The sequence below is a fragment of the Caretta caretta genome, chromosome 1 (genome assembly GCF_965140235.1).
Source record: "Caretta caretta isolate rCarCar2 chromosome 1, rCarCar1.hap1, whole genome shotgun sequence".
In the NCBI taxonomy this organism is placed as follows: Eukaryota; Metazoa; Chordata; order Testudines; family Cheloniidae; genus Caretta; species Caretta caretta.
The window spans coordinates 4,714,595-4,735,923 of NC_134206.1; the positions used below are offsets into that span (position 1 = coordinate 4,714,595).

At 44.6% G+C, this 21,329-nt stretch overlaps 2 protein-coding genes across 2 annotated transcripts; both read right to left on the reverse strand.

The window, feature by feature from the left end:
• Positions 1–469: 469 nt before the first annotated feature.
• LOC125636359 (olfactory receptor 52N4-like) lies at positions 470–1,408 on the reverse strand. Its single transcript, XM_048849327.2, has one exon. It carries the CDS (start codon positions 1,406–1,408, stop codon positions 470–472), a length of 939 nt encoding a protein of 312 aa, XP_048705284.1.
• An 18,031-nt stretch (positions 1,409–19,439) lies between these two features.
• LOC125636412 (olfactory receptor 52R1-like) lies at positions 19,440–20,471 on the reverse strand. Its single transcript, XM_048849427.1, has one exon. The coding sequence runs from the start codon at positions 20,436–20,438 to the stop codon at positions 19,440–19,442; it is 999 nt and encodes a 332-aa protein (XP_048705384.1). The 5' UTR covers positions 20,439–20,471.
• Positions 20,472–21,329: the final 858 nt, after the last annotated feature.

Sequence of the window (21,329 nt, forward strand, 5' to 3'; positions counted from 1 at the left end):
AAAGTCAGGTAAATTTTGTTCATCAGATCACTGTACATACAATAAAGAAGTGCAGCATTGTAGTTGTTTTCTTTGTCTTTAGCTATCAGAAAGCATAGTCTCTGTTTGTCAAACTGATCAAGAATGCTGTTCACACAGGGTCTCATGGAAAGCCACCTTGCATCAGAAATCTGTGGCATCTTCTGGTGCTCTGGAAGTCATGAAAAGGCAGAGTGTCAGGGTGAATGGAGATCAGGGCTGATAGGAGATGCTGAAAGTGATCAGGTGATGGACAGAGAGAGGGACCACAGCAATGGAGAGATCAGTGCTTGGTCATGGAGTGATAAGACATTAGGTGTGAGGAACTTCTCAGAATGTGAACTTTCACAATGCTGAGTTCAGCCAACCTGGGACACAGCACTCTTGATTAATTAGGAGATATTCTTTCCCCCTCTTGTCATACAAGTTTAAAGTCAATGGCCCCAGGCAATCACATTTTGCAGGTGTATTTGCCAACTTTGTCACGAAGCTCTTTGGTTTTGACCCCATAAATTATAGGGTTGAGCAGTGGGGGGACAAGGAAATAGAGGTTGGCAAAGATGATGTGAATGTGGGGAGCGATGTGCTGACCAAACCGGTGTGTCACAAAGGAGAAAAGCGAGGGGGTATAAGACGTCAGTATCACACAGATATGGGCTGTGCAGGTGTTGAGGGCTTTCTGGTGGGCTTTCTTGGAGGAAATTCTGAGGACAGCCCTGATGATCAGACCATAGGACAGAGTAATGAGCATCAGGTCAGACCCAATGACTACAAATGCTATTACCAAGCCGTATATCCTGTTGACTGTGATGTCCCCACATGACATCTTTGCCACAGCCATGTGGTCACAGTGCGTGTGGGGGACAATGTGATTGGCACAAAATGGCTGTATGCTCACGAGTAGGGGCATGGGCAGAATGAAGAGAACAGCTCTCATCAAACCCACTAGCCCTAGCTTAGCTATTCGTGCGTTGGTAAGGATGGTGGCATAACTCAGAGGGTTACATATGGCAACATAGCGATCAAAGGCCATTGTCGCTAGGATGGCTGAGTGCATCACAGAAGCTGTGTGAAGGAAGAACATCTGGGTGAGGCAGGCACTCACAGTAATGCCCTTCAAATTGAACCAAAATATAGACAGTGCCTTCGGCACGACAGAAGTAGAAGTGCTGATGTCTGTGAGCGCCAGCATGCAGAGCAGCAGGTACATCGGCTTGTGCAGGGTCTGCTCTTTGCCTACAACAAAGAGAACCATGGAATTTCCCAACAGGCCGATAATGTAGAACACAGAGAAAGGGATGGAAATCAGTATGTGGGCAGCTTCCAGGCCAGGGATTCCCATTAGGATGAATGTGGAAGGGTTAGAGTGGGTGAGGTTGAAAGATGCCATGAGGTGGTCAAAGTGTCGATTGGGGTCAGAAATGTTCAAGGTGCCTGTGAGGGAGAGAAGCACAGCAACGGGGGTTACGCACTTTATGACAAATAGTGCAGTAAATATTTGATCGCTATTAACAATGTACAAAGGGGGGTGAGCAGTGAGGTGGCAACATTTACAGATTGCACCAGTTTATTTATTTCAGAGTCCAGTCCAGAGAAGACTCCAGAGGGAGCTAACCAAGCCAGGTGAACGGGCAACATGATGGCAGATATATTTTAAAGTCCATCCTGCAACGTGTATGCCCATTGGAGGGAAAAGCTTGAACTCCTCAAACACCTTATAAGGCTCTAATTTAATTTTAGGAACTCAGAACAGGGACCTGGGTGTCATGGTACACAGCTCTGTGAAATCCTGCTCACAGTGCGAGCACTGACAGAAACTAAGGAAAACATTGGCAACCAGGAGGAGTGGGAGAGGGAAGAATATGGAAAATACAATGCCATTAAATCAGTTAGTCAATGTTTCACCATTCTCTGGACTCATCTGTGTGGTACAGGGCACCATTCTCATACAGGATATTGTAGAACTAGAAGGGTTCAGGGAAGGGCATTGAGAATAATCAAGGGCCTAGGGAAACTCTCTTACAGAGAAAGGTTAAAAACTCTGGTATTTTACCTTACAAAGGAAATGAATAAGAGGGGACATGAGAAAAGTCTATATAATACTGACTGCCAGAGAGTAGATGGAGAATGTGTTCTTCCTGTCTCATAATGCAATTTCAAGAGCATATTCAATTCAATTGAAACATTGAAAATCAAAACAGTTAAAAAAGAATGACACAAATATTTAGTGTATTGCAGCCCACTAGAAACACAGACACACCTTCCTGAGGCTGCTGTTCCATGCTGGCAATTTCTGACCTTGCCACAAGGCTGGAGTGGGGTTACTCATGGAAGGAGGGATTGTCTGGAAGGAGGAAGGTGTCAGAGACAGTCTCCTACAATGTAGTCCATGTTACGTTACAGTCTGAGATGTCCCACAACCAAGGAGGCCTTGTTACGCCTCTTTGGTCTGTGTATTAGGCATAATATCCATTCCCTATTTCACCCAGTTTCAGGACACTGGGCCACTGTGATCTGGACACTGCACGTCCCCATCTCTCCCGTCCACACAGACTGTGCTTTCTTGGACCTCCCACAGTGAGATTTCCAACACCGCCTGGTTTTCTCTAAGTGAGAAACCTGTTTTTATTTTTACTGCCTTTTGGTGCTTCTCTTCGTCACCAACCAAAGATGCAGGGACACAGAGAGAGCAGACCCTTCTCCCTGCAGAAAAAAAAAATGGTTATCCTAATTCTTTTAAACCTCTATGCCTTTGAGTTTGAGATTTCAGCAACTCCCCTGTCAGTTCTTCATTGGTCAAAATGAACTCACTCATCCTAGGAGGCCACAGGATGAGTCCAGTGGAAGTCAGTGGAGGCTCATGGCGCATGTAAATCAGGCCATGTATTTAACCCCTTACATGAGGATTTAGGGTGAAATCCTGACTGTGTTTGGAGTTTTTCCTTTGGTCTTAATGGGACCAAGATTTCACCGTTAGTGTTTAAATTTCAGCTCCAAGCTACAACAAACACAGCTTTGGGTCCTGCTACAGAGAGCGATATTCTGTTAGGGTGCTGAAAGTGTTTGAAGGAAACCCCCAATTTATGAAGAACAGGGATTCTAAAACACGTGCCCCTGATATAGCTCTCAAAGGAGGTCAGTGTCAATCTGGAGTAACCCGCTGAAGAGCAGAATCTGGCCACTCTACGACCCATTCTTGTTGTGTACTGTCTCATAACACAGATACCAACTGCACAAGCTTTGGCTGCTCTTCCTAACAGGGCAGTGAAATTACTGAATTGGAAAACTTGAATGAACCAGAGGAAAAACCACCCCACCCCAAAACAGAAAGCTACTGAGACAGATAGAAGGACACAGTAAGAGACAAGGAAATGATCTGAAAAACAAATTTTCATCTAAACTATTTCCCAAGCATGTGTAGTTCCAATTTTACCAGGTAAAATCCCTTGGTTTTTCTGACAATACCAACAATTCAATTCAAGTTGCTGCGCTGGTGAATTCCTGCCCGGATGGTTCTTGACTTGAAAGCTGGATCCCTTCGTGAGCCCTCAGCACTAACTTTAATGTAGAAACAGGCAACTCACCGCAATTCCGCTGAGGAAATCTCCATACTGTAACAGGAAAGCATAGCCTTGATAATCAGTGCATTGATCTCACATGTCTGATACTTGCCGTGCCAGACAGCAACCTTTATGATTCCTCTGTGCTGTCCCTGCAGACTCCCAGGTTGGCAGGACTCCCAGACAATTCCCTCGGCTCTTTGAACAGCAGAAAGAGCAGAAAATAGACCCTGAAGAATTTCAGCTTGAGAGCCTCCCCTGGGAGTGAAGAAATGATTCTCCAATACCAGAGGCTCATATTGTCAGGGCAAACTGAGTACTCCAGACTGTGAAGCCTAGCAATTGACAATGGCTTTGTTTTCTGTGTGTAATGTACTGCCCTGGGCACTCTGTGTAGGAATGCGTCCACAAGATACGGGACCAAACACCATTTTCAATTGATCGTAGCAACGTATCACTGAAACCACCCATGCAGTCGTATTATGCAGTCCATTAGCCTCTGAAAAGTCACTGCCACCCTGTGGAGGTCAAATGATGTGATACTCTATTAATGAAGGCCAAAGGGTGTGGAAAAGACTTTCTTCTCCCAGGATTCTGGCATCAAAGGTATTTGCCAGTAACCCTTTGAAATGTCTAAGGCAGATATATATCTGGCAGCTCTCAATTGTTGTAATAGTTCTTCTACTCTCTCCATCAGGTAAGCATCACATTTCAGTTCTGTGTTGATGTTTCAGAAATTGATGAAGAAACGGGTTGTGTTATCCTGCCTCAGAATTTGTACCAAGGAACTTCTCCACTCACTGTGTCATTCCTTCACCACTCACAAGGGCCAAAATGACCTATAGTTTATCTCAGATGGTATTCCATATTATACGTGGAATAGCCATGGATATTCCCTGATCTGTTGCCCTGGGGCCATTTAAATATGGTGGAAATTCACCCTCCTGGGGTGAGAACACAGTGGTAAAGGAATCAAACAACTGCTACATCTGGATCTTTTGTTTGAGCTACAGTCCCTCAACCATGCTTGTGTCACAAGTGTCTGGGGGCCTAATTTGGGCTCTGGAGGGTGTGAGTGTGATGGATTGTCATCCCCAGGGTGCAGTAAGGGAGCGGTGGGAACTGCATCCCCTCTCTAACCACCCAGCTGGGCTTGCCCTTTGTCACACTGCTTTGCTGTTGATTCAGTCTCTCCAGACACGAAAGCAGATGACGCCACACACCCAAACTGAGCTACCTGAGGGCTTACCTAAGCCAACCAAGTATAAAGAGGAGACACCAGTCAATTTCTCAGCTCCCTTGCTCTTCACAGTGATCTGTACAATGTACGTTCATTAACAGAGTTCACCAGCTAGAGAGTCGATTGATTTCAGAGTGGTGGCCGTGTTAGTCTGTATCAGCAAAAACAAATGAGGAGTCCTTGTGGTACCTTAGAGACTAACAAATTTATTTGGGCATAAGCTTTTCTGGGCTAGAACCCACTTCATCAGATACATGGAGTGGAAAACACAGGAGCAGGTATAAATGCATGAAAAGACGTGAATTGGGGAAATTAGGTGTAGGTTTTGTAAGGACCCAATCACTCCCAGTCTTTATTCAGGCCTAATCTAACTGTGTCCAGTTTGCAAATTAATTAATTAATTAATTAATTAATTAATTAATTAATTCCAGTTCTACACTTTCACGTTGGAGTCTGTTTTAGAGTAGATTGAGAATGTGTGCTCCCTGTCTCATAACACAAGATCAGGAGGATATTCACTTCAAAGTGCCTGAGTGCATATCATAGGGTTGCAATTGGCTTGACCACATTCTGAGGTACAAACCCCTCAAATATATTGTAACACAGTCCAGTTCTCAAAAACAAAGTTATACAACTCTCTCCTATAAGCTCTAGTAGAATGTCCTCATCTCCTGCACCAGCTGCCCTGTATTAGCACTTTTCAGTGGAAACAATTGGTTTATCCTCCATGCTTGCTGAAGGATTGGAAGTTGAAAAATCAGGTAAATTTTGCTCACCAGATCACTGCATATATGATAAAGAAGTTCAGCATTGTAGTTGCTTAATTTGTCTTTGTCAGCCAGAAAGCATAGCTTCAGTTCATCAAACTGATCAAGAACCCTGTTCACACAGCGTCTAATGCAAAGCCACCTGGCTTCCAAAAGTTGCAGTATATTCTGTTGATCTGGAAGGCATAGGAAAGCCAAGTGTCAGAGTGTGTGGAGGTGGGGGCTGATGGGTGATGCTGATGGGTGATCAGATGATGGACAGAGAACTCAACAGTGGAAGGAGCAGTGCCTGGTGATGGAGGGATAAGATGTCAGGTGTCAGGAGCTCCTCAGACTCTGAACTTCCTCAATTCTGAGCTCTGCCAAACTGGGACAGAGTGCCCTTGATTAAAGAGGAGATCACCTTTCCCCCACTTGTCACATAAGTTTGAAGTCAGTGGCACCAGGTGATCACCATCTGCAGGTGTATTGGCCCACTTTGTCACAGAGCTCTTTGGTTTTGACCCCATAAATGATAGGGTTGAGCATGGGGAGGATGACAAAACATAGGGTGGCCAAGATGATGTGAACATGGGGAGCAGTGCCCTGACAAAACTGGTGTTTCAGAGTGGAAAAGAGGACATAAGGATCAGATATCATCATCACACAGATGTGGGCTGTGCAGGTGTTTATAGCTTTCTAGTGGGATTTCTTCGAGGAGAATCTGAGGACAGCCCTGATGATCAGACCACAGGACAGGGCAGTGAGCATGAGCTCTAAACTGATGACTACAAATACTATCAGCAAGACATACATCCTGTGGACTGTGATGTCCCCACATGACATCTTTGCCACAGCCATGTGGTCTCAGTATGTATGGGGGATAATGCAGTTGGCACATGGAATCATAGAATCATAGAATATCAAGGTTGGAAGGGACCTGAGGAGGTCATCTAGTCCAAACCCCTGCTCAAAGCAGGACCAGTCCCCAACTAAATCATCCCAGCCAGGGCTTTGTCAAGCCTGACCTTAAAAACCTCAAAGGAGGGATATTCCACCACCTGTCTAGGTAACCCATTCCTGTGCTTCACCACCCTGCTTTGTTTTAGAAAAAGTGTTTCCTAATATCCAACCTAAACCTCCCCCACTTCACCTTGAGACCATTACTCCTCGTTCTGTCATCTGGTACCACTGAGAACAGTCTAGATCCATCCTCTTTGGAATCCCCTTTCAGGTAGTTGAAAGTAGCTATCAAATCTGCCCTCATTCTTCTCTTCCTCAGACTAAACAATCCCAGTTCCTTCAGCCTCTCCTCATAAGTCATGTGTTGCCCTCCACAGGACGCTTTCCAATTTTTCCACATACTTCTTATACTGTGGAGCCTGTCATAAATATAAAGGGAAGGGTAACAACCTTTCTGTATACATTGCTATAAAATCCCTCCCAGCCAGAGGCAAAACCCGTTCACTTGTAAAGGGTTAAGAAACTAAGATAACCTTGCCGGCACCTGACCAAAATGACCAATGAGGAGACAAGATATTTTCAAAGCTTGAGGGGGGAGGGACAAAGGGTCTGTCTGTCTGTGTGATGCTTTTATCAGGAACAGAACAGAAATGGAGTATTAGAACTTGTTAGTAAGTAATCTACTTAGAAATGCGTTAGATTTCCTTTTGTTTAAAAGGCTGGTAAATAAGCTGTGCTGAATGGAATGTATATTCCTGTTTTTTGTGTCTTTTTGTAATTTAAGGTTTTGCCTAGAGGGATTCTCTATGTTTTGAATCTGATTACCCTGTAAGGTATTTACCATCCTGATTTAAAAGAGGTGATTCTTTTACTTTTTCTTTAATTAAAATTCTTCTTTTAATATCCTGATTACATTTTCATTGTTCTTAAGATCCAAGGGTTTGGGTCTGTGTTCATCTATGAAAATGGTTGAGGATTTTTATCAAGCCTTCCCCAGCAAAGGGGGTGTAGGGCTTGGAGGGATATTTTGGGGGGAAGACGTTTCCAAGTGGGCTCTTTCCCTGTTCTTTGTTTAACACGCTTGGTGGTGGCAGCATAGGGTTCAAGGACAAGGCAAAGTTTGTACCTTGAAGAAGTTTTAACCTAATCTGGTAAGAATAAGCTTAGGAGTCTTTTATGCAGGTCCCCACATCTGTACCCTAGAGTTCAGAGTGGGGAAGGAACCTTAGCAGAGCCCAAAACTGGACACAGTACTCCATGTGAGGCCTCACCAATGTTGAATAGGGGGGACTGATCATGTCCCTCGATCTGCTGGCAATACCCATACTTATACAGCCGAAAATGCCATTAGCCTTCTTGGCAACAAGAGCACACTGTTGACTCATATCCAGCTTCTTGTCCACTGTAACCCCTAGGTCCTTTTCTGCCAAACTGCTGTCTAGCCATTCAGTCCCTAGTCTGCAGCAGTGCATGGGATTCTTCCGTCCTAAGTGCAGGACTCTACACTTGTCCTTGTCGAACCTCATCAGATTTCTTTTTGCCCAATCCTCTAATTTATCTGGGTCCTTCTGTATCCTATCCCTATCCTCTAGCATATCTAGCACTCCTCCCAGTTTAGTGTCATCTGCAAACTTGCTGAGGGTGCAGTCAACGCCATCCTCCAGATCATTAATGAAGATATTGAACAAAACCAGCCCCAGGACCGACCCTTGGGGCACTCTGCTTGATACCGGCTGCCAGCTAGACATGGGTGAAGTTGAAAGATGCCATGAGGTGGTCAATGTGTCGATTGGGCTCAGAAATGCTTGAGCTGCCTGTGAAGGGAGAGAAGCACAGTGAGAAGTTTATAACAAATAGTAAAGTAACTATTTTCTAGTAATTTACAATCTAGAAAGGAGGTTTGAGCAGTGAGGTGGCAACATTTACAGAGGGCACCAGATTATTTAGGTCATAGTCAAGTCCAGAGAAGTCCTCAGAGAGAACTAAAAAAGCTAGGTGAATGGGCAGCGTGATGACAGATGAACTTTGATGTCAATCACTGCAACGTGTATGCCCATTGGAAGGAAAAGTTTGACTCCTCAAAGACCTAGCAAGGTTCTAATTTAACTGTATGAACACAGGACAGGGACCTCGGTGTCATGATGCACAGCTCTGTGAAACCCTGCTCACAGTGCAAGCATGGACAGAAACTAAGCAAAACATTGGGATCCAGGAAGACTGGGATGGGGAATCCTACAGAAAATACAATGCCATGAGATAAGTTAGTTAATGTTCACCTTTCTTTTGACACCTCTGTGTAGTACTGGACACTCATCTCACATAGGATAATGGAGAACTAGAGGGATTCAGGCAATATCAATGAGAATGATCAAGGGCCCAGGAAACTCTCATACAGACTGGGATTGTTACCTTACAAAGGAGATGATTTAGAGGGGACATGAGAAAAGTCTATAGAATGCTGACTGGTAGAGAGTAGATGGAGAATGTGTTCTCCCTGTCCCATAACGCAACATCAAGAGGATATTTAATTAAACTGAAATGTGGCAAATTCAGAACAGATAAAAGAATAATGCTTTCTTCACTCAATGCCATATTAGCCTGAGGAACTTGTTTCCACAAGAGGTAATTGAGGCCATAAGCTAAGTCAAAATCAGGAAGGGTTTGGAAGTGAGCTGTAGCTCACGAAAGCTCATGCTCAAATAAATTGGTTAGTCTCTAAGGTGCCACAAGTACTCCTTTTCTTTTTGCGAATACAGACTAACATGGCTGTTCCTCTGAAACCTGACATTTAAATGGACAGTGAGATATCCAGTTACAATAGTTATAGCTAAATAAATATTTTGGAAAGCCTATATGCCCATGTGTTTCAGATCACAAGCCTATCTCTAGCTCTTACGTATAGGGGGTGACACCCTCACAACGGTCATGTCATTGCTAGGCTTCTTGCTATGGTGTAAGGTGTAAGAAGCCTATTGCTGGGCTTCTTACACTTTCTACCACAGCACCTGGGGCTGTCACTTTCGTAGAGAGGACACTGGACTAGATGGAAGATAGGTTTGATCCATGATGCTATTCCTCTTTTGGAAAGAAGCCAAGTTTCCCCAATGGAAACAGAGATTATCCTGCTGGGCTATGACTTTGTGCTCAACAGAATGGGCATTAAGGGCACAAAAGCCTTGATATTTAGGGCTACAAGCCTGCACCTCTGTTATTTCCCTTGTTTCTTTTGGTGAGACACTTTCTTGCAGCCACCCAACTTTGTCTGAGACATAAGTTACAGGTGTTAACAGACAAGTATAAGCAGAGACACGTGTCAGCAACTCAGATGCTAATCATTTTCATATCTGAATTTCAATGAATTTTGCAGACGACACAAAAATTAGAGGATGGTAAATAATGAAGAGGACAGGTCACTGATTCAGAGCAATCTGGATTGGTTGGTAAACTGCGTCAAAACAAACAATATGTGTTCTAATACAGCTATGTAGATATCTACATCTATGAACAAAGAATGTAGGTGATGCTTCCATGATGGGGGACTGTCGTAGGATGCACAATGACTCTGAACAAGATTTGGGGGCATGAAGGAATAATTAGCTAAAAATGAGCTCCCAATGTGACTATGTGGCCGAAAAGAGCAAATTTGATCCTAACCAGGGGAATCTCAAGGAGAGGTAGAGAAGTTATTTTATGCCTGTCTTTGACACTAGTGAAACTGTTGCTGGAGTCCTGTGTCCAGTTCTGGTGTCCATGATTAAAAATAACTGTTGATACACTGAAGTAAGTTCAGAGAAGAATCACAGGCATAAGTAAAAGATTAAGGAATCTACCTTATACTGATAGACTCAAATATCTATTTCATTTAACAAAAATTGATAAGGGATGACTTGATCACAGTCTGTAAGTACCTACATGGGAAACAAATATTTACTAATAGGCTTTTCAGCCCCGCATACAGAGGTGTAACATGACCCAATGTCTGGAAGTTGAAGTTAAAGAAATTCTGACTGGAAATAAGGCACACATTTTTTAAACGGTGAGAGTAATTAACCTTTGGAACAATTTACCAAGGTTCTTCGCACAGTCTTCATCACTGACAATGTTTAAATCTCTAAAAGATCTACTATTTTGGGGGAAATTCTCAGGCCTGTGCTATACAGACTAGATGATCACAATGGTCCCTCCTGGCTTTGGAATGTTCAAACATGTCCCCTGTAATCTGCTGGAGGCTTTTTTACTGCAAGCTTGTGCCTGAGCTTACTGGAGGCATTTTTTCCATTCATGACCATGGTGAATTTTGCCCTACATGGAAAAATGCTCATGTGACTGAAGCGCCTTGGAAATGTTACACTCGGTGTGTATTTCACGAGGGCTGAGGGATCCCATGAGGCACTGCATGGATGAACATTTTAGGTGAGAAAAATAATAACTTGAGCCCATAAAGTTTCCACACTGAGGAATGAATGTACCACCCTCACCGTGAGTGGCTACTAGAGCTGGCAAGGAAATGGTCCCAGAGCATCCTGGGTTTAACATTGGTGTCCCAGAGGCCCACTGTTTCAGTCAGCACATGGCAGGTGTATTTATCTAGGCCCTCACATGTCACAGAGTTACCCGCTCTCATTATATAATGTGCATGCTTCTCATCTTGTGAGTTGTTCCTGTGTAGCAGATCCTGAAGCACCGTGTGGTGTGTATGGGTGTAACAAGAGAAACCGCTCAGGTCCCTGCCTTGGCATTTGCCATTCGTGAGATTTCTCACTGGTGAGACACAGTCACTGATTATATCCCAGCTGAGGGAGCAGTTGTGATGGGAGGCACCTCACCCCACGGAGAGGAAGAGTTTTGGGGTCCACGGGTTGCACGGAGATTGAGGGAGCCAGGGATGACTAGGAGCATGGAGAAGACACTGGTGACCAGCGTGCTGTTATAATTGGGACAGCCTGGAAGGGGAAAGAGAGTACGTACAGAGGATCAGAGTATGATGGGAGATTGAAACATCTGAGGAGCAAAGCGTGACATGTTTCCTCCGGCGTGCCACCTAGATATTCAATTAAACTGAAATGTGGCAAATTCAGAACAGATAAACAAGGAATGCTTTCTTCACTCAATGCCTTATTAGACTCACCAGCCTGGGGTCCCTCTCTCAATGCACTGCTGTGACAAGCTGAAGATCCGCTTCCAGTCCTACACCTCATCCAGCATTCACACAGGCAGGAACACCCCCATGTGCCGTTACATGCAGGCTCTCTGACCAGCCACTGCATGAACCAACAAGAGAAATAATAAATAAATCCAAAATAACCACCAGCTCTGTAGTGAAGGACCCCAGAGCTGTACCATCCTACACTGGTCTAAACTCTGACCAGCGTGAATTTGTTACCCAGTTCGCCCCCCTCCCCCGCGAATGTGGGGAGGACAATACACACTTGTGGTAACCAAGCTGAGATGTCTCCCTCAGACACATCACTTAAAAGCACACTGAGTTTAGATTAAAAGATAAACCAAGTTTATTAACTACAACAGATAGATTTTAAGTGATTCTATGGGATAGCAAGCAGATCAAAGTAGATTACCTAGCAAATAAACAAAAACACAAACTAAGCTTAACACACTAGTTAGATTGACTATGAATTAGCAGTTTTTCACACTCATTGATGCTACAAGCTGTCTGGCAGATTCTGAAGGCACAAGCTGCATTTTCCTTGCAGCTTGGGTTTCTCAGGTTTCCAAACACAGGCTAGAAATACCTTTAGCCTGAGTCCAGCATTTCCGCCACTTCAGACTTTGTTCCTTGGGTGTTTGCAGGATTCCTCTTGTGTGGGGAGTGAAGAATCACCCATGATGTCACTCCCTGCCTTATATAGCTTTAATATATGGCAGGAACCTTAGTTAGTGGGAAAATTACAGACTCCCCAATATGAAGTCCAGAGTGGCATGGCCTCATCACATGCCCTTGTAGAGTCAGAGCATCCATTACTTATAAGCTGTCTGGAGTGTTCTCAGGAAGGCTCACCAGGTGTGAGATAGGTTTCTCCTAAGCCTATTGGTTTCCCTAATGGCTCATTGCTCTGAATAGACCCTTCCCAACCAGCTATCTAGACTGAAAGTATCTTGCCTAGTGAGCATTACCCAGGTGTAACTACATTTGAAATACAGATACATAGTCAATATTCGTAACTTCAGATACAAAAATGACACATTCACACAAATAGGATAATCATTTTTAGAATATCATAATTTTTCCATTCACATCTTACCTTACCAGTGTCACATAATATGTATTATAATTATGCTATAATTTTATAATGATAATATCTCTATGTAGAATGTGGGTGCAGTGTTACACAAAGAACAATGGTTCTTTCCACCGGTGAAATGCCTGAAGTTACATAACAACAAGAAGAATGGCTGGAAACGAAACCGAGTGAAGGTTGTGACATCCAGGTTGCAGTTCTGTGGCTTGCCAGGGCAAAGAGACCCTGAGACCCACCCACATGCACCCGAGGCTAGGAAAGATCCTAGGGCTGGCCTTGGACCAATAATCACAACAAAAACATTAATTTCTGCAGTGCTACTCACCTGTCTATGTACCTGCCGTTCCCCATCCCTCCTACCCCCAAGAATGCCCAACACTCTGTGTATATGCAGCTCCCTGCCCCCAACAACCCCAGTTCTGCTCACCTGCCCCTGTACGCCCCCTACCTCTCCCCGCAACCCTCAGTGCTGCCTGTTCTCTCTGTACACCTCCTGCCTTACCCACACAACCCCTGGAACTGCCCATATATCCATGTACACCTCACTCCCTGCCTCCAGAACCCCCAGTGCTGGCCACTTGTCCATGTAGGTCCCCCACCCCACAACTTCCAGCCCTGCCACACAGTGAAACCCCTCACCCAGGACCAAAACCAGGTGCCAGACCCCACAGGGGTTCCAGACCCCACAGCGACAGCTCACAGAAATACCTCCTCAACTAGATTAAAGTCAGTGTGTGCATGCACCATAGAAAACGGGGAGATCCACCTGAATTGCCTTTTTGGAGGAGAAGGGAACCCCAGCAGCAGCTAAACCTGTTCATGGAAGCAGAGAGGGACAGACCTGGGGGGACCTGAAGATTAAAAGGAGACAGTGTGAGTAACTCTTCCTCAAAACAACACAAAGCTTGAATATACTGCATCCCGTTAGAAACTCAGACACACCTTCCTGAGGCTGAATTTGCATTGTGATAATTCCTGACATTACCATGAGTCTGTAGTGGGGTTGCTCACAAGCATTTATTTATTATTCTATTAATCTATTATTTAGACTTCTAGCATTTGTATGTAAGCCCTTACAATGGTCACGTTTTAGCTGTCTGCCATTAACTGATGTAATTGAATGGGATTCTTTTTTCATTTGACTGTTTCTCTTCAGATTCTGCCCATATTTTATCATCTTCCATCTTCTCCTCCGTACCAGGACATAGAGAATCTCCATTAATAGATGTTTGTACTCTCTCCTTGAAACTGATTGGGAACTATTAACATCTGTTTGTCAGGGTTTTACATAGAATATCCCCAAGTTTTCACTCTGTGAAATGCTTTCGGAAAAGTCCTGAAACGACAGAACTCTGGCCTGGGCTCCGCAAAGCTGAGGTGCAGGACAAGGGGGACCATAAGAGAGTTATACAGAATATTACCTCAGAGTCACCACTCCGGCACAGTAGCCCAGCACAGCATCAAGCTGAGATGGACAGTGGATGGTCCAAATGCTATGAAAATTCACCTAGCTCTGATCTAACGATGCAGGATCTGAATCACTGGCACAAAATCCCTGCTGAGGGTCTCAGATCCTGGGGCACTTCTCCAGGTCTCTCTGATGCTTTAACAGGTGTTTCTTTGCTTGTGAGGAGTAAAACATGGAGCAAGACATTTGGGCTCCCTCAGCGGTAGCTCTACCTAAGCTGAACAAGGTGGATTGTGTCTTATGGGGTAAGCCTTTGTTGCTAGCAGGGGTTTAGGTATAATGTGGAAATGACGCTTCCCCCAGTTCTGGCCTGCAACAGCCCCTGTTCCACGTTTTCATCTGCCTGCTCGGCACATGAGCGGCAGCTATGTATGGGATTGTGGGTTTGGCTGGGGTTCGTGGTTAGGTTCCCAGTGCTGGGAACAAGACACACAGGCATGAAGGTGGCAGTTGAGGAGGGATTTGATGCTTGGTTGTGATTCTGATGCTCTGCTGAGGTTCTGAGCCAGGCTCATCCCAGACACTGATTCCAAGTTCTGAAGAGCAAGACTCCAACTGGGCCCATCTGATGTCCATCAGTGAGCTGGTCTGATTTTCAGGAAGTTGCATCTTCTGTGTCACAGTCCCAACCTATAAATTCTTTAGCACTTCCCTTTGCAAAGGGACTTTCCCCATCGTGAGCCAAATAGAACAGGTGCAGTATTGTACCTTGACTGATATAGATATTCAGGCCTGTCTGTAAAGGCCTATACTCTAAGAATTTAGGTGTATTCTTATCACTTGGCTAGTTCTAGAGGTACAAAAGAAAGAATCAAAATCACTGTCTGCCAGTGTAAGGGCCTTCTCTTACTGTGACAGTCTGAGGCCCTGTGCTTAGACTAAGGCCTTTGGCTAAGCAGCAGAGGCGGCCATAAGCTGGGAAGCGACCGGTCACCTCCTCACATGCCAAACTAGTCACATTGAAAGAAGGTGCTATTGGGCTGTTAGGATACAATCCTGTCCTGATAATGCCTATCGCCTCCAGAGAAAGGGAAGTGCCTAGAAAATATAAAAGGAAACTTAGTTTGATAGCATCCTGTCTGGCAAGAATTCACTTATCCATAGCTGGGATGTGAAATCCTCACTTCTGTATTGTTTTGTCATTATAGTTCCCACTTTGCTATTGTTTGTCTGCATAATCTCTGTCTGGTTCTGTGATTGTTCCTGTCTGCTGTATAATTAATTTTGCTGGGTGTAAACTAATTAAGGTGGTGGGATATAATTGGTTACATAATCATGTTAGGATTGGTTAAATTTCAGGAAAATGATTGGTTAAGGTATAGCTAAGCAGAACTCAAGTTTTACTATATAGTCTGCAGTCAATCAGGAAGTGAGGGGGTGGGTGTGTGGGTGGGGGAGATGGGAACAGGGAATGGGGGTGGGAAAATTGGAATCATGTTTTGCTAAGGGCAGGAATGGGAACAGGGACACAGGTGTAAGGCTCTGTGGTGTCAGAGCCGGGAAGGAGGATACTAAGGAAGGAAACTGGAATCCTGTTTGGCTAAGGGCAGGAATGGGAACAGGGACACAGGTGTAAGGCTCTGTGGTGTCAGAGCTGGGAAGGGGGACACTAAGGAAGGAAACTGGAATCATGCTTGCTGGAAGTTCACCCCAATAAACATCAAATTGTTTGCACCTTTGGACTTCGGGTATTGCTGCTCTCTGTTCATGCGAGAAGGACCAGGGAAGTAAGTGAGTGAAGGAATAAGCCCCCTAACACCACTATTTATATAATTGCTGCATTTGGCCTTCAATGTTTTGCAGACACCCTGAGACAATTGCTGTGCTCCTATGCATCCTAACAGGATGTTACCAGGGAAGTCCAGCAATGATCAGTGAAACAGTGATCTTGTGAACTATTCCACTGCTAAAGATGACAGGGGAGGGGGAGTTTCTACAATGAAGATGTTCAGAAGCTACTGCAAGTCCCACAGACAGGCAGGAGAGTTCAGAGACCTCAGAGGCCAGCCAGCAACTGATCCCTCTCAAGCATCTGGTGCTGTTATTGTCCAAGACAGGCTCCTGAGGTAGACGGTCTCTGATCTGATCCACTAAGGCAGGGTTATTAAGTGAACATTTGTAAAACCCTTTGAAGATGGAAGTGCTCTCTGCAGGGCGGTATCTTGTGTATTAAGCAGTTACAATCCCTATCCCATTGAGCCCAATTTCAACCGGTGCCTTAGAGGTGAAAAACTGAAAATAGCATCACCAGCCCTGAGAGAGACCAAGTCCATCTCGGGGGATACAATATTAAACTCTTACACAAATCCTATTGAATAGTTAAATAAAATTAATATCTCATGCAAATGTCTGACACAGATAAATACCCAGGTGGCAACTAATGAGAGGAAGATGAACATTCACTGAGGCAGATTCTCTGTGGAGATCAGGAAACCCTGTGGGGATTAGGGGATTTATAAATACCTCACACCCAAAAAGTCCTAAAAGAGTTGTCTGAGGAGAATCTGCCCTGCTGATGTCAATTTTCAATAATCAATGGAACACCAGGGATATCTTAGTATACCAATAAAGAGCTAATGTTATGCCAGTATTCAAAAAGGAATGACTTGGGTATTACATGTCGGTGAGGTTGACATCAGTCTGGGGCATAATAATAGATAATCTGATAGAGGATTTAGTTAATAAAGAAATAAAGGGTGGAACTACAATTCATGCCAATGAACAAGATCTGATGGAAAATATGACATGCCAAACAGGCATGATTTCTTTTTTAGGTGATAACAAATTTGGTTGATAAAGGGAATGGGGGAGATTGAATAGACTTAAACAATTGCAAATTATTATGTGGTCTTGGGTAAATCACTTTATCACTGTGTGGCGCAGTCCGTCCATGATGTGGGGATAACACTGCCTAGCAACTTAGCTAAAGATCTTCTACAAGTAGTGATCAAAATCATCATGCAGAGCACACCTTAGATTCAGTTTCACTGTCCAGCTTCAGTCCCTAGGCAATGCCAGCTTCAGCCTCTGGGTGCCCTCTAGTTCCAGATAAGGTGCTGTGTATGTGTGTGAATAGCTGGCTAATGGAAGGTGTATCATTTATCTTCCTACCTGTGAAATACCAACACTGCTCCAGCCTCTCCCCAGCACTCTGACTTCCCAGCTAACGCAGGGGCTGATCCTTCCACGTTTATCAGCTGTTGTCCTCCTATCTTCAAAGCTGATCCCTTGCCCTTCCACCGAGTCCTGGCTCAAGGAACAGGGTTCCCATTGCAGGGACCCTGCCTCCTTCCAGCCCCGAGCCAGGAGGAAGAAAAGGGAACTGAAAGCTAAAGAAATAAGCCACACAATGGTCTATTCCTTCAGGACTTTGTAGCCAAGCTTTAGGGCCCACAAGTCGTATGATGCACAATCTTGCCCACATGCCACACAGCCCTGCTCCCAACCCTCAGCTGCTTTTGTGTGGTTTCCTGGCTTCCCTCTCATCTCCTGATTGGCCTGTCTGCCCCAGTGCTGCATCCTCACTACAATTATTGCAGGTTCCTTGTTAGGCTGCAGCAGCTCTCGACTCAGCTCCCGAGCAGAGGGAGCCCAGCTGGGGTTGGGGAGGGAGGTGGAGATGACCAGAGAGTGATAGGGGAAGGAGAGGAGCTAGGAGCAGGGTCAGGGACTTGGGGAAAGAGGTGTAGAAGGGAACGGGGCCTAGAGGTAAGAGGTGGAGTAAGGGTTGCACTTCAGGGGAATAGGTGGGTCAGGGGGAGGGACTTTGGGGAAAGAGTTGGTGCAGGTGGGATGGCCTTGGGGGAAGAGGCTGGGTCGGGGGTGTGGCCTCAAGGGTCATTGTGGATAATTCTCTGAAAACATCCACTCAATATGCAGCGGCAGTCAAAAAAGCTAATAGAATGTTGGGAATCATTAGGATAGGGATAGAAAATAAGACAGAAAGTTTCATATTGCCTCTATATAAATCCTTGGTATGCCCATATCTTGAATACTCCATACAGATCTGGTTGCCCCATCTCAATAAAGATATATTGGAATTGGAAAAGGTTCAGAAAAGTGATTAGGGGTATGGAACAGCTTCCATATGAAGAGAGATTAATAAGATTGGGACATTTCAGTTTGGAAAAGAGATGAATAAGGGAAGATAGGATTGAGCTCTATAAAATCATGACTGGTGTGGATAAAGTAAATAAGGCAGTGTTATTTAATCTTTCTCATCACACAAGAACTAGGGGTCACCAAACAAAATTCATAGGCAGCAGGGTTAAAGCAAACAAAAGGAACTATTTCTTCACACAATGCACAGTCAACCTGTGGAACTCGTTGGCAGAGGATGTTGTGAAGGTCAAGAATATAACCAGGGTTAAAAAAAAGAACTGGATAAATTCATGGAGGATCAATGGCCAGGATGGGCAGCGTTGGTGTCCCTATCCTCTGTTTGCCAGAAGCTGGGAATGGGCGACAGGGAATGGATCACTTGATGATTCCCTGTTCTGTTCATTCCTTCTGGGGCACTTGGAATTGGCCATGATCGGAAGACAGCATACTGGCCTAGATGGAACTTTGATCTGACCTAGTACGGCCGTTCTTATGTGCTTAGGGGTCTAGTGACCGGCAATTAAAAAACTGGAACCCAATGAGTTCTACATAGACCGATTCCCCAGTGTGGCATGCTGACACAGCACAGTAAGGTCAAGAAAGGCTTTAATGTCTCTTTGACTTAATATTCACACCTTCTTGTCAACTGTCTAAGTGGACCATCTTGATTATCACTACAAAAGTTTTTTTCTCCTTCTAATAATAGCTTATCTTATATAACTAATTAGCCTCTCACAGTTTGTATGACAACTTCCAACTTATCTGTATGTGTATATATATATATATATATATATATATATATATATATATATATATATATATATATATCTTTTTACTATATGTTCCAGTCTATGCATCCGATGAAGTGGGCTGTAGCCCACAAAAGCTTATGCTCTAATAAATTTCTTAGTCTCTAAGGTGCCACAAATACTCCTGTTCTTTTTGTGACTAACACAGACTAACACGGCTGCTACTCTGAAACATTTGACTGTCCAGTAAGTGATTTGGGGAAGAGGGCCCAGCACCATGTAACCAGCCAGCTCTGCATGGAGCTCGGACTTACAGCCAGAGCAACAGGAGAAAACTTTAGGTCCCTTTATGAGTAACGAGATGGAGCAGTCTGTCCCGGATCTGCTTGGTCCTCACCCCGTAGATGATGGGGTTTAGCATGGGGGGCACCAGGAGGTACACGTTGGCCATGAAAACGTGGAAATGCAGGGCCACATTGTGTCCATACCGGTGGTTGAGAGAGGAGAAGAGAGATGAGATGTAAAAGGTAAAAATGGCACAGAGGTGGGAGCCACAGGTCCCAAAAGCCTTGAGCCGAGCGTCCTTTGTGGGGAGGCTGAAGATGCTCCTGAGGATCTGGATATAAGACAGGAAGATAAAAATTATATCCATACCCTTCACACAGAATAGCACAAAGAGGCCGTAGTAATTACTGACGTGAGTGTCTGCACAGGCCAACTTCACCACGGCCATGTGCTCACAGTGCGTGTGGGGGATAATGTTGGTTCTGCAATATGGCCATTGCCTCGCCAGGAAGAGATAGGGCAATATGAACATGCAACCACGCAACACCATAGCCAGGCTGATCTTGGCCACCACAGGGTTTGTAAGGGTGGTAGAATGTCTCAGGGGATTGCAGATGGCCACGTAGCGATCAAAAGCCATAGCCACGAACATCCCAGACTCCACCACTAAGAAGCAGTGAATGAAATACATCTGGGTGAGGCAGGCACTGAAATCTATCTCCCTGGAATTAAACCAGAAGATACTCAGTGTTTTGGGCAGGATGGACGTAGACAGGACCAGGTCGGTGACGGCCAGCATGCAGAGGAAATAGTACATGGGCCCATGGAGGCTCGGCTCCCTCTTCACGACGAACAGGATGGTGACGTTCCCTAAGATGGCTATGATGTACATGGTGCAGAAGGGGATGGAGATCCAGACATGGGCTGCCTCCAGGCCAGGAATGCCCAGCAGGATGAAGGTGGAGGGGTTGGTGAAGTTGGTTGTGTTGGAATCTGGCATGAAGTAGAGGAGAAGGTGTGTAACTCTGAGGCAGACTGGTGTCTCCTGCATGTACTGTATGTTCCCCTGACTTTCTGTATATGCCCAAGGTTCCAGGGTGATGGCAGCAGTACAAATGCCTGGTTGGAGAGACAATTTTAATATGAGACACTACATGCATTACTGGAGGCTGTTCTCATAGGTGAAGCAGATTGGTCGCCCTTCACACACTGAAAATAGACATTTTCATTGTTCAGATAAATGAATTATGAACAACTGACCCTACTAATGCCAATTCCATATTTGATGGTGCTTCATGCATCTATAATTCCTACACTTGAGTGTGTGGAAAACCTTAACATGCAGCAGCAGGAAACACACGAGTGAATACTGGCTATCCATCATTAACATAAAAACAAAAATGTCCATACAGGATCAGGCCAAAGGTCCATCTAGCTCAATATCCTGACTTTTGACAGTGGCCAATCCCAGGTGCCCCACAGGGAATGAACAAAACATGTAATCATCAAGTGATCCTTCCTCTGTCACCCATTCCCAGCTTCTGGCAAACAGAGGATCGGAACATCATTGCTGCCTACCCTTGTTAATAGCCATTGATGGACCTATTCTCCATAAAATTATCTAATTCTTTTTTGCACACTGTTATAGTATTGACCATCCTCTGGAAAGGAGTTCCAGACGTTGACTGTCTGTTGTGTTAAAAAATAGCTCCTTATGTTTGTTTTAAACCTGCTGCCTATTAATTTCATTTGGTGACCCCTAGTAATTGTATTATGAGGAGTAAATAACACTTCCTTAATTACTTTATACCAGTCATGATTTTATAGACCTCTATCATATCCCCCTTTAGCTTTCTCTTTTCCAAGCTAAAATGTCAGCATTTTATTAATCTCTCCTCATAGGCAGCTGTTCCATACCCCTAATCCTTTTTTGTTGCTCTTT

Coding starts and splice junctions, on each gene's coding strand:
- LOC125636359 (XM_048849327.2), bottom strand. CDS start 1,408: ATGGCATCTTTCAACCTCACCCACTCTAACCCTTCCACATTCATCCTA.
- LOC125636412 (XM_048849427.1), bottom strand. CDS start 20,438: ATGCAGGAGACACCAGTCTGCCTCAGAGTTACACACCTTCTCCTCTAC.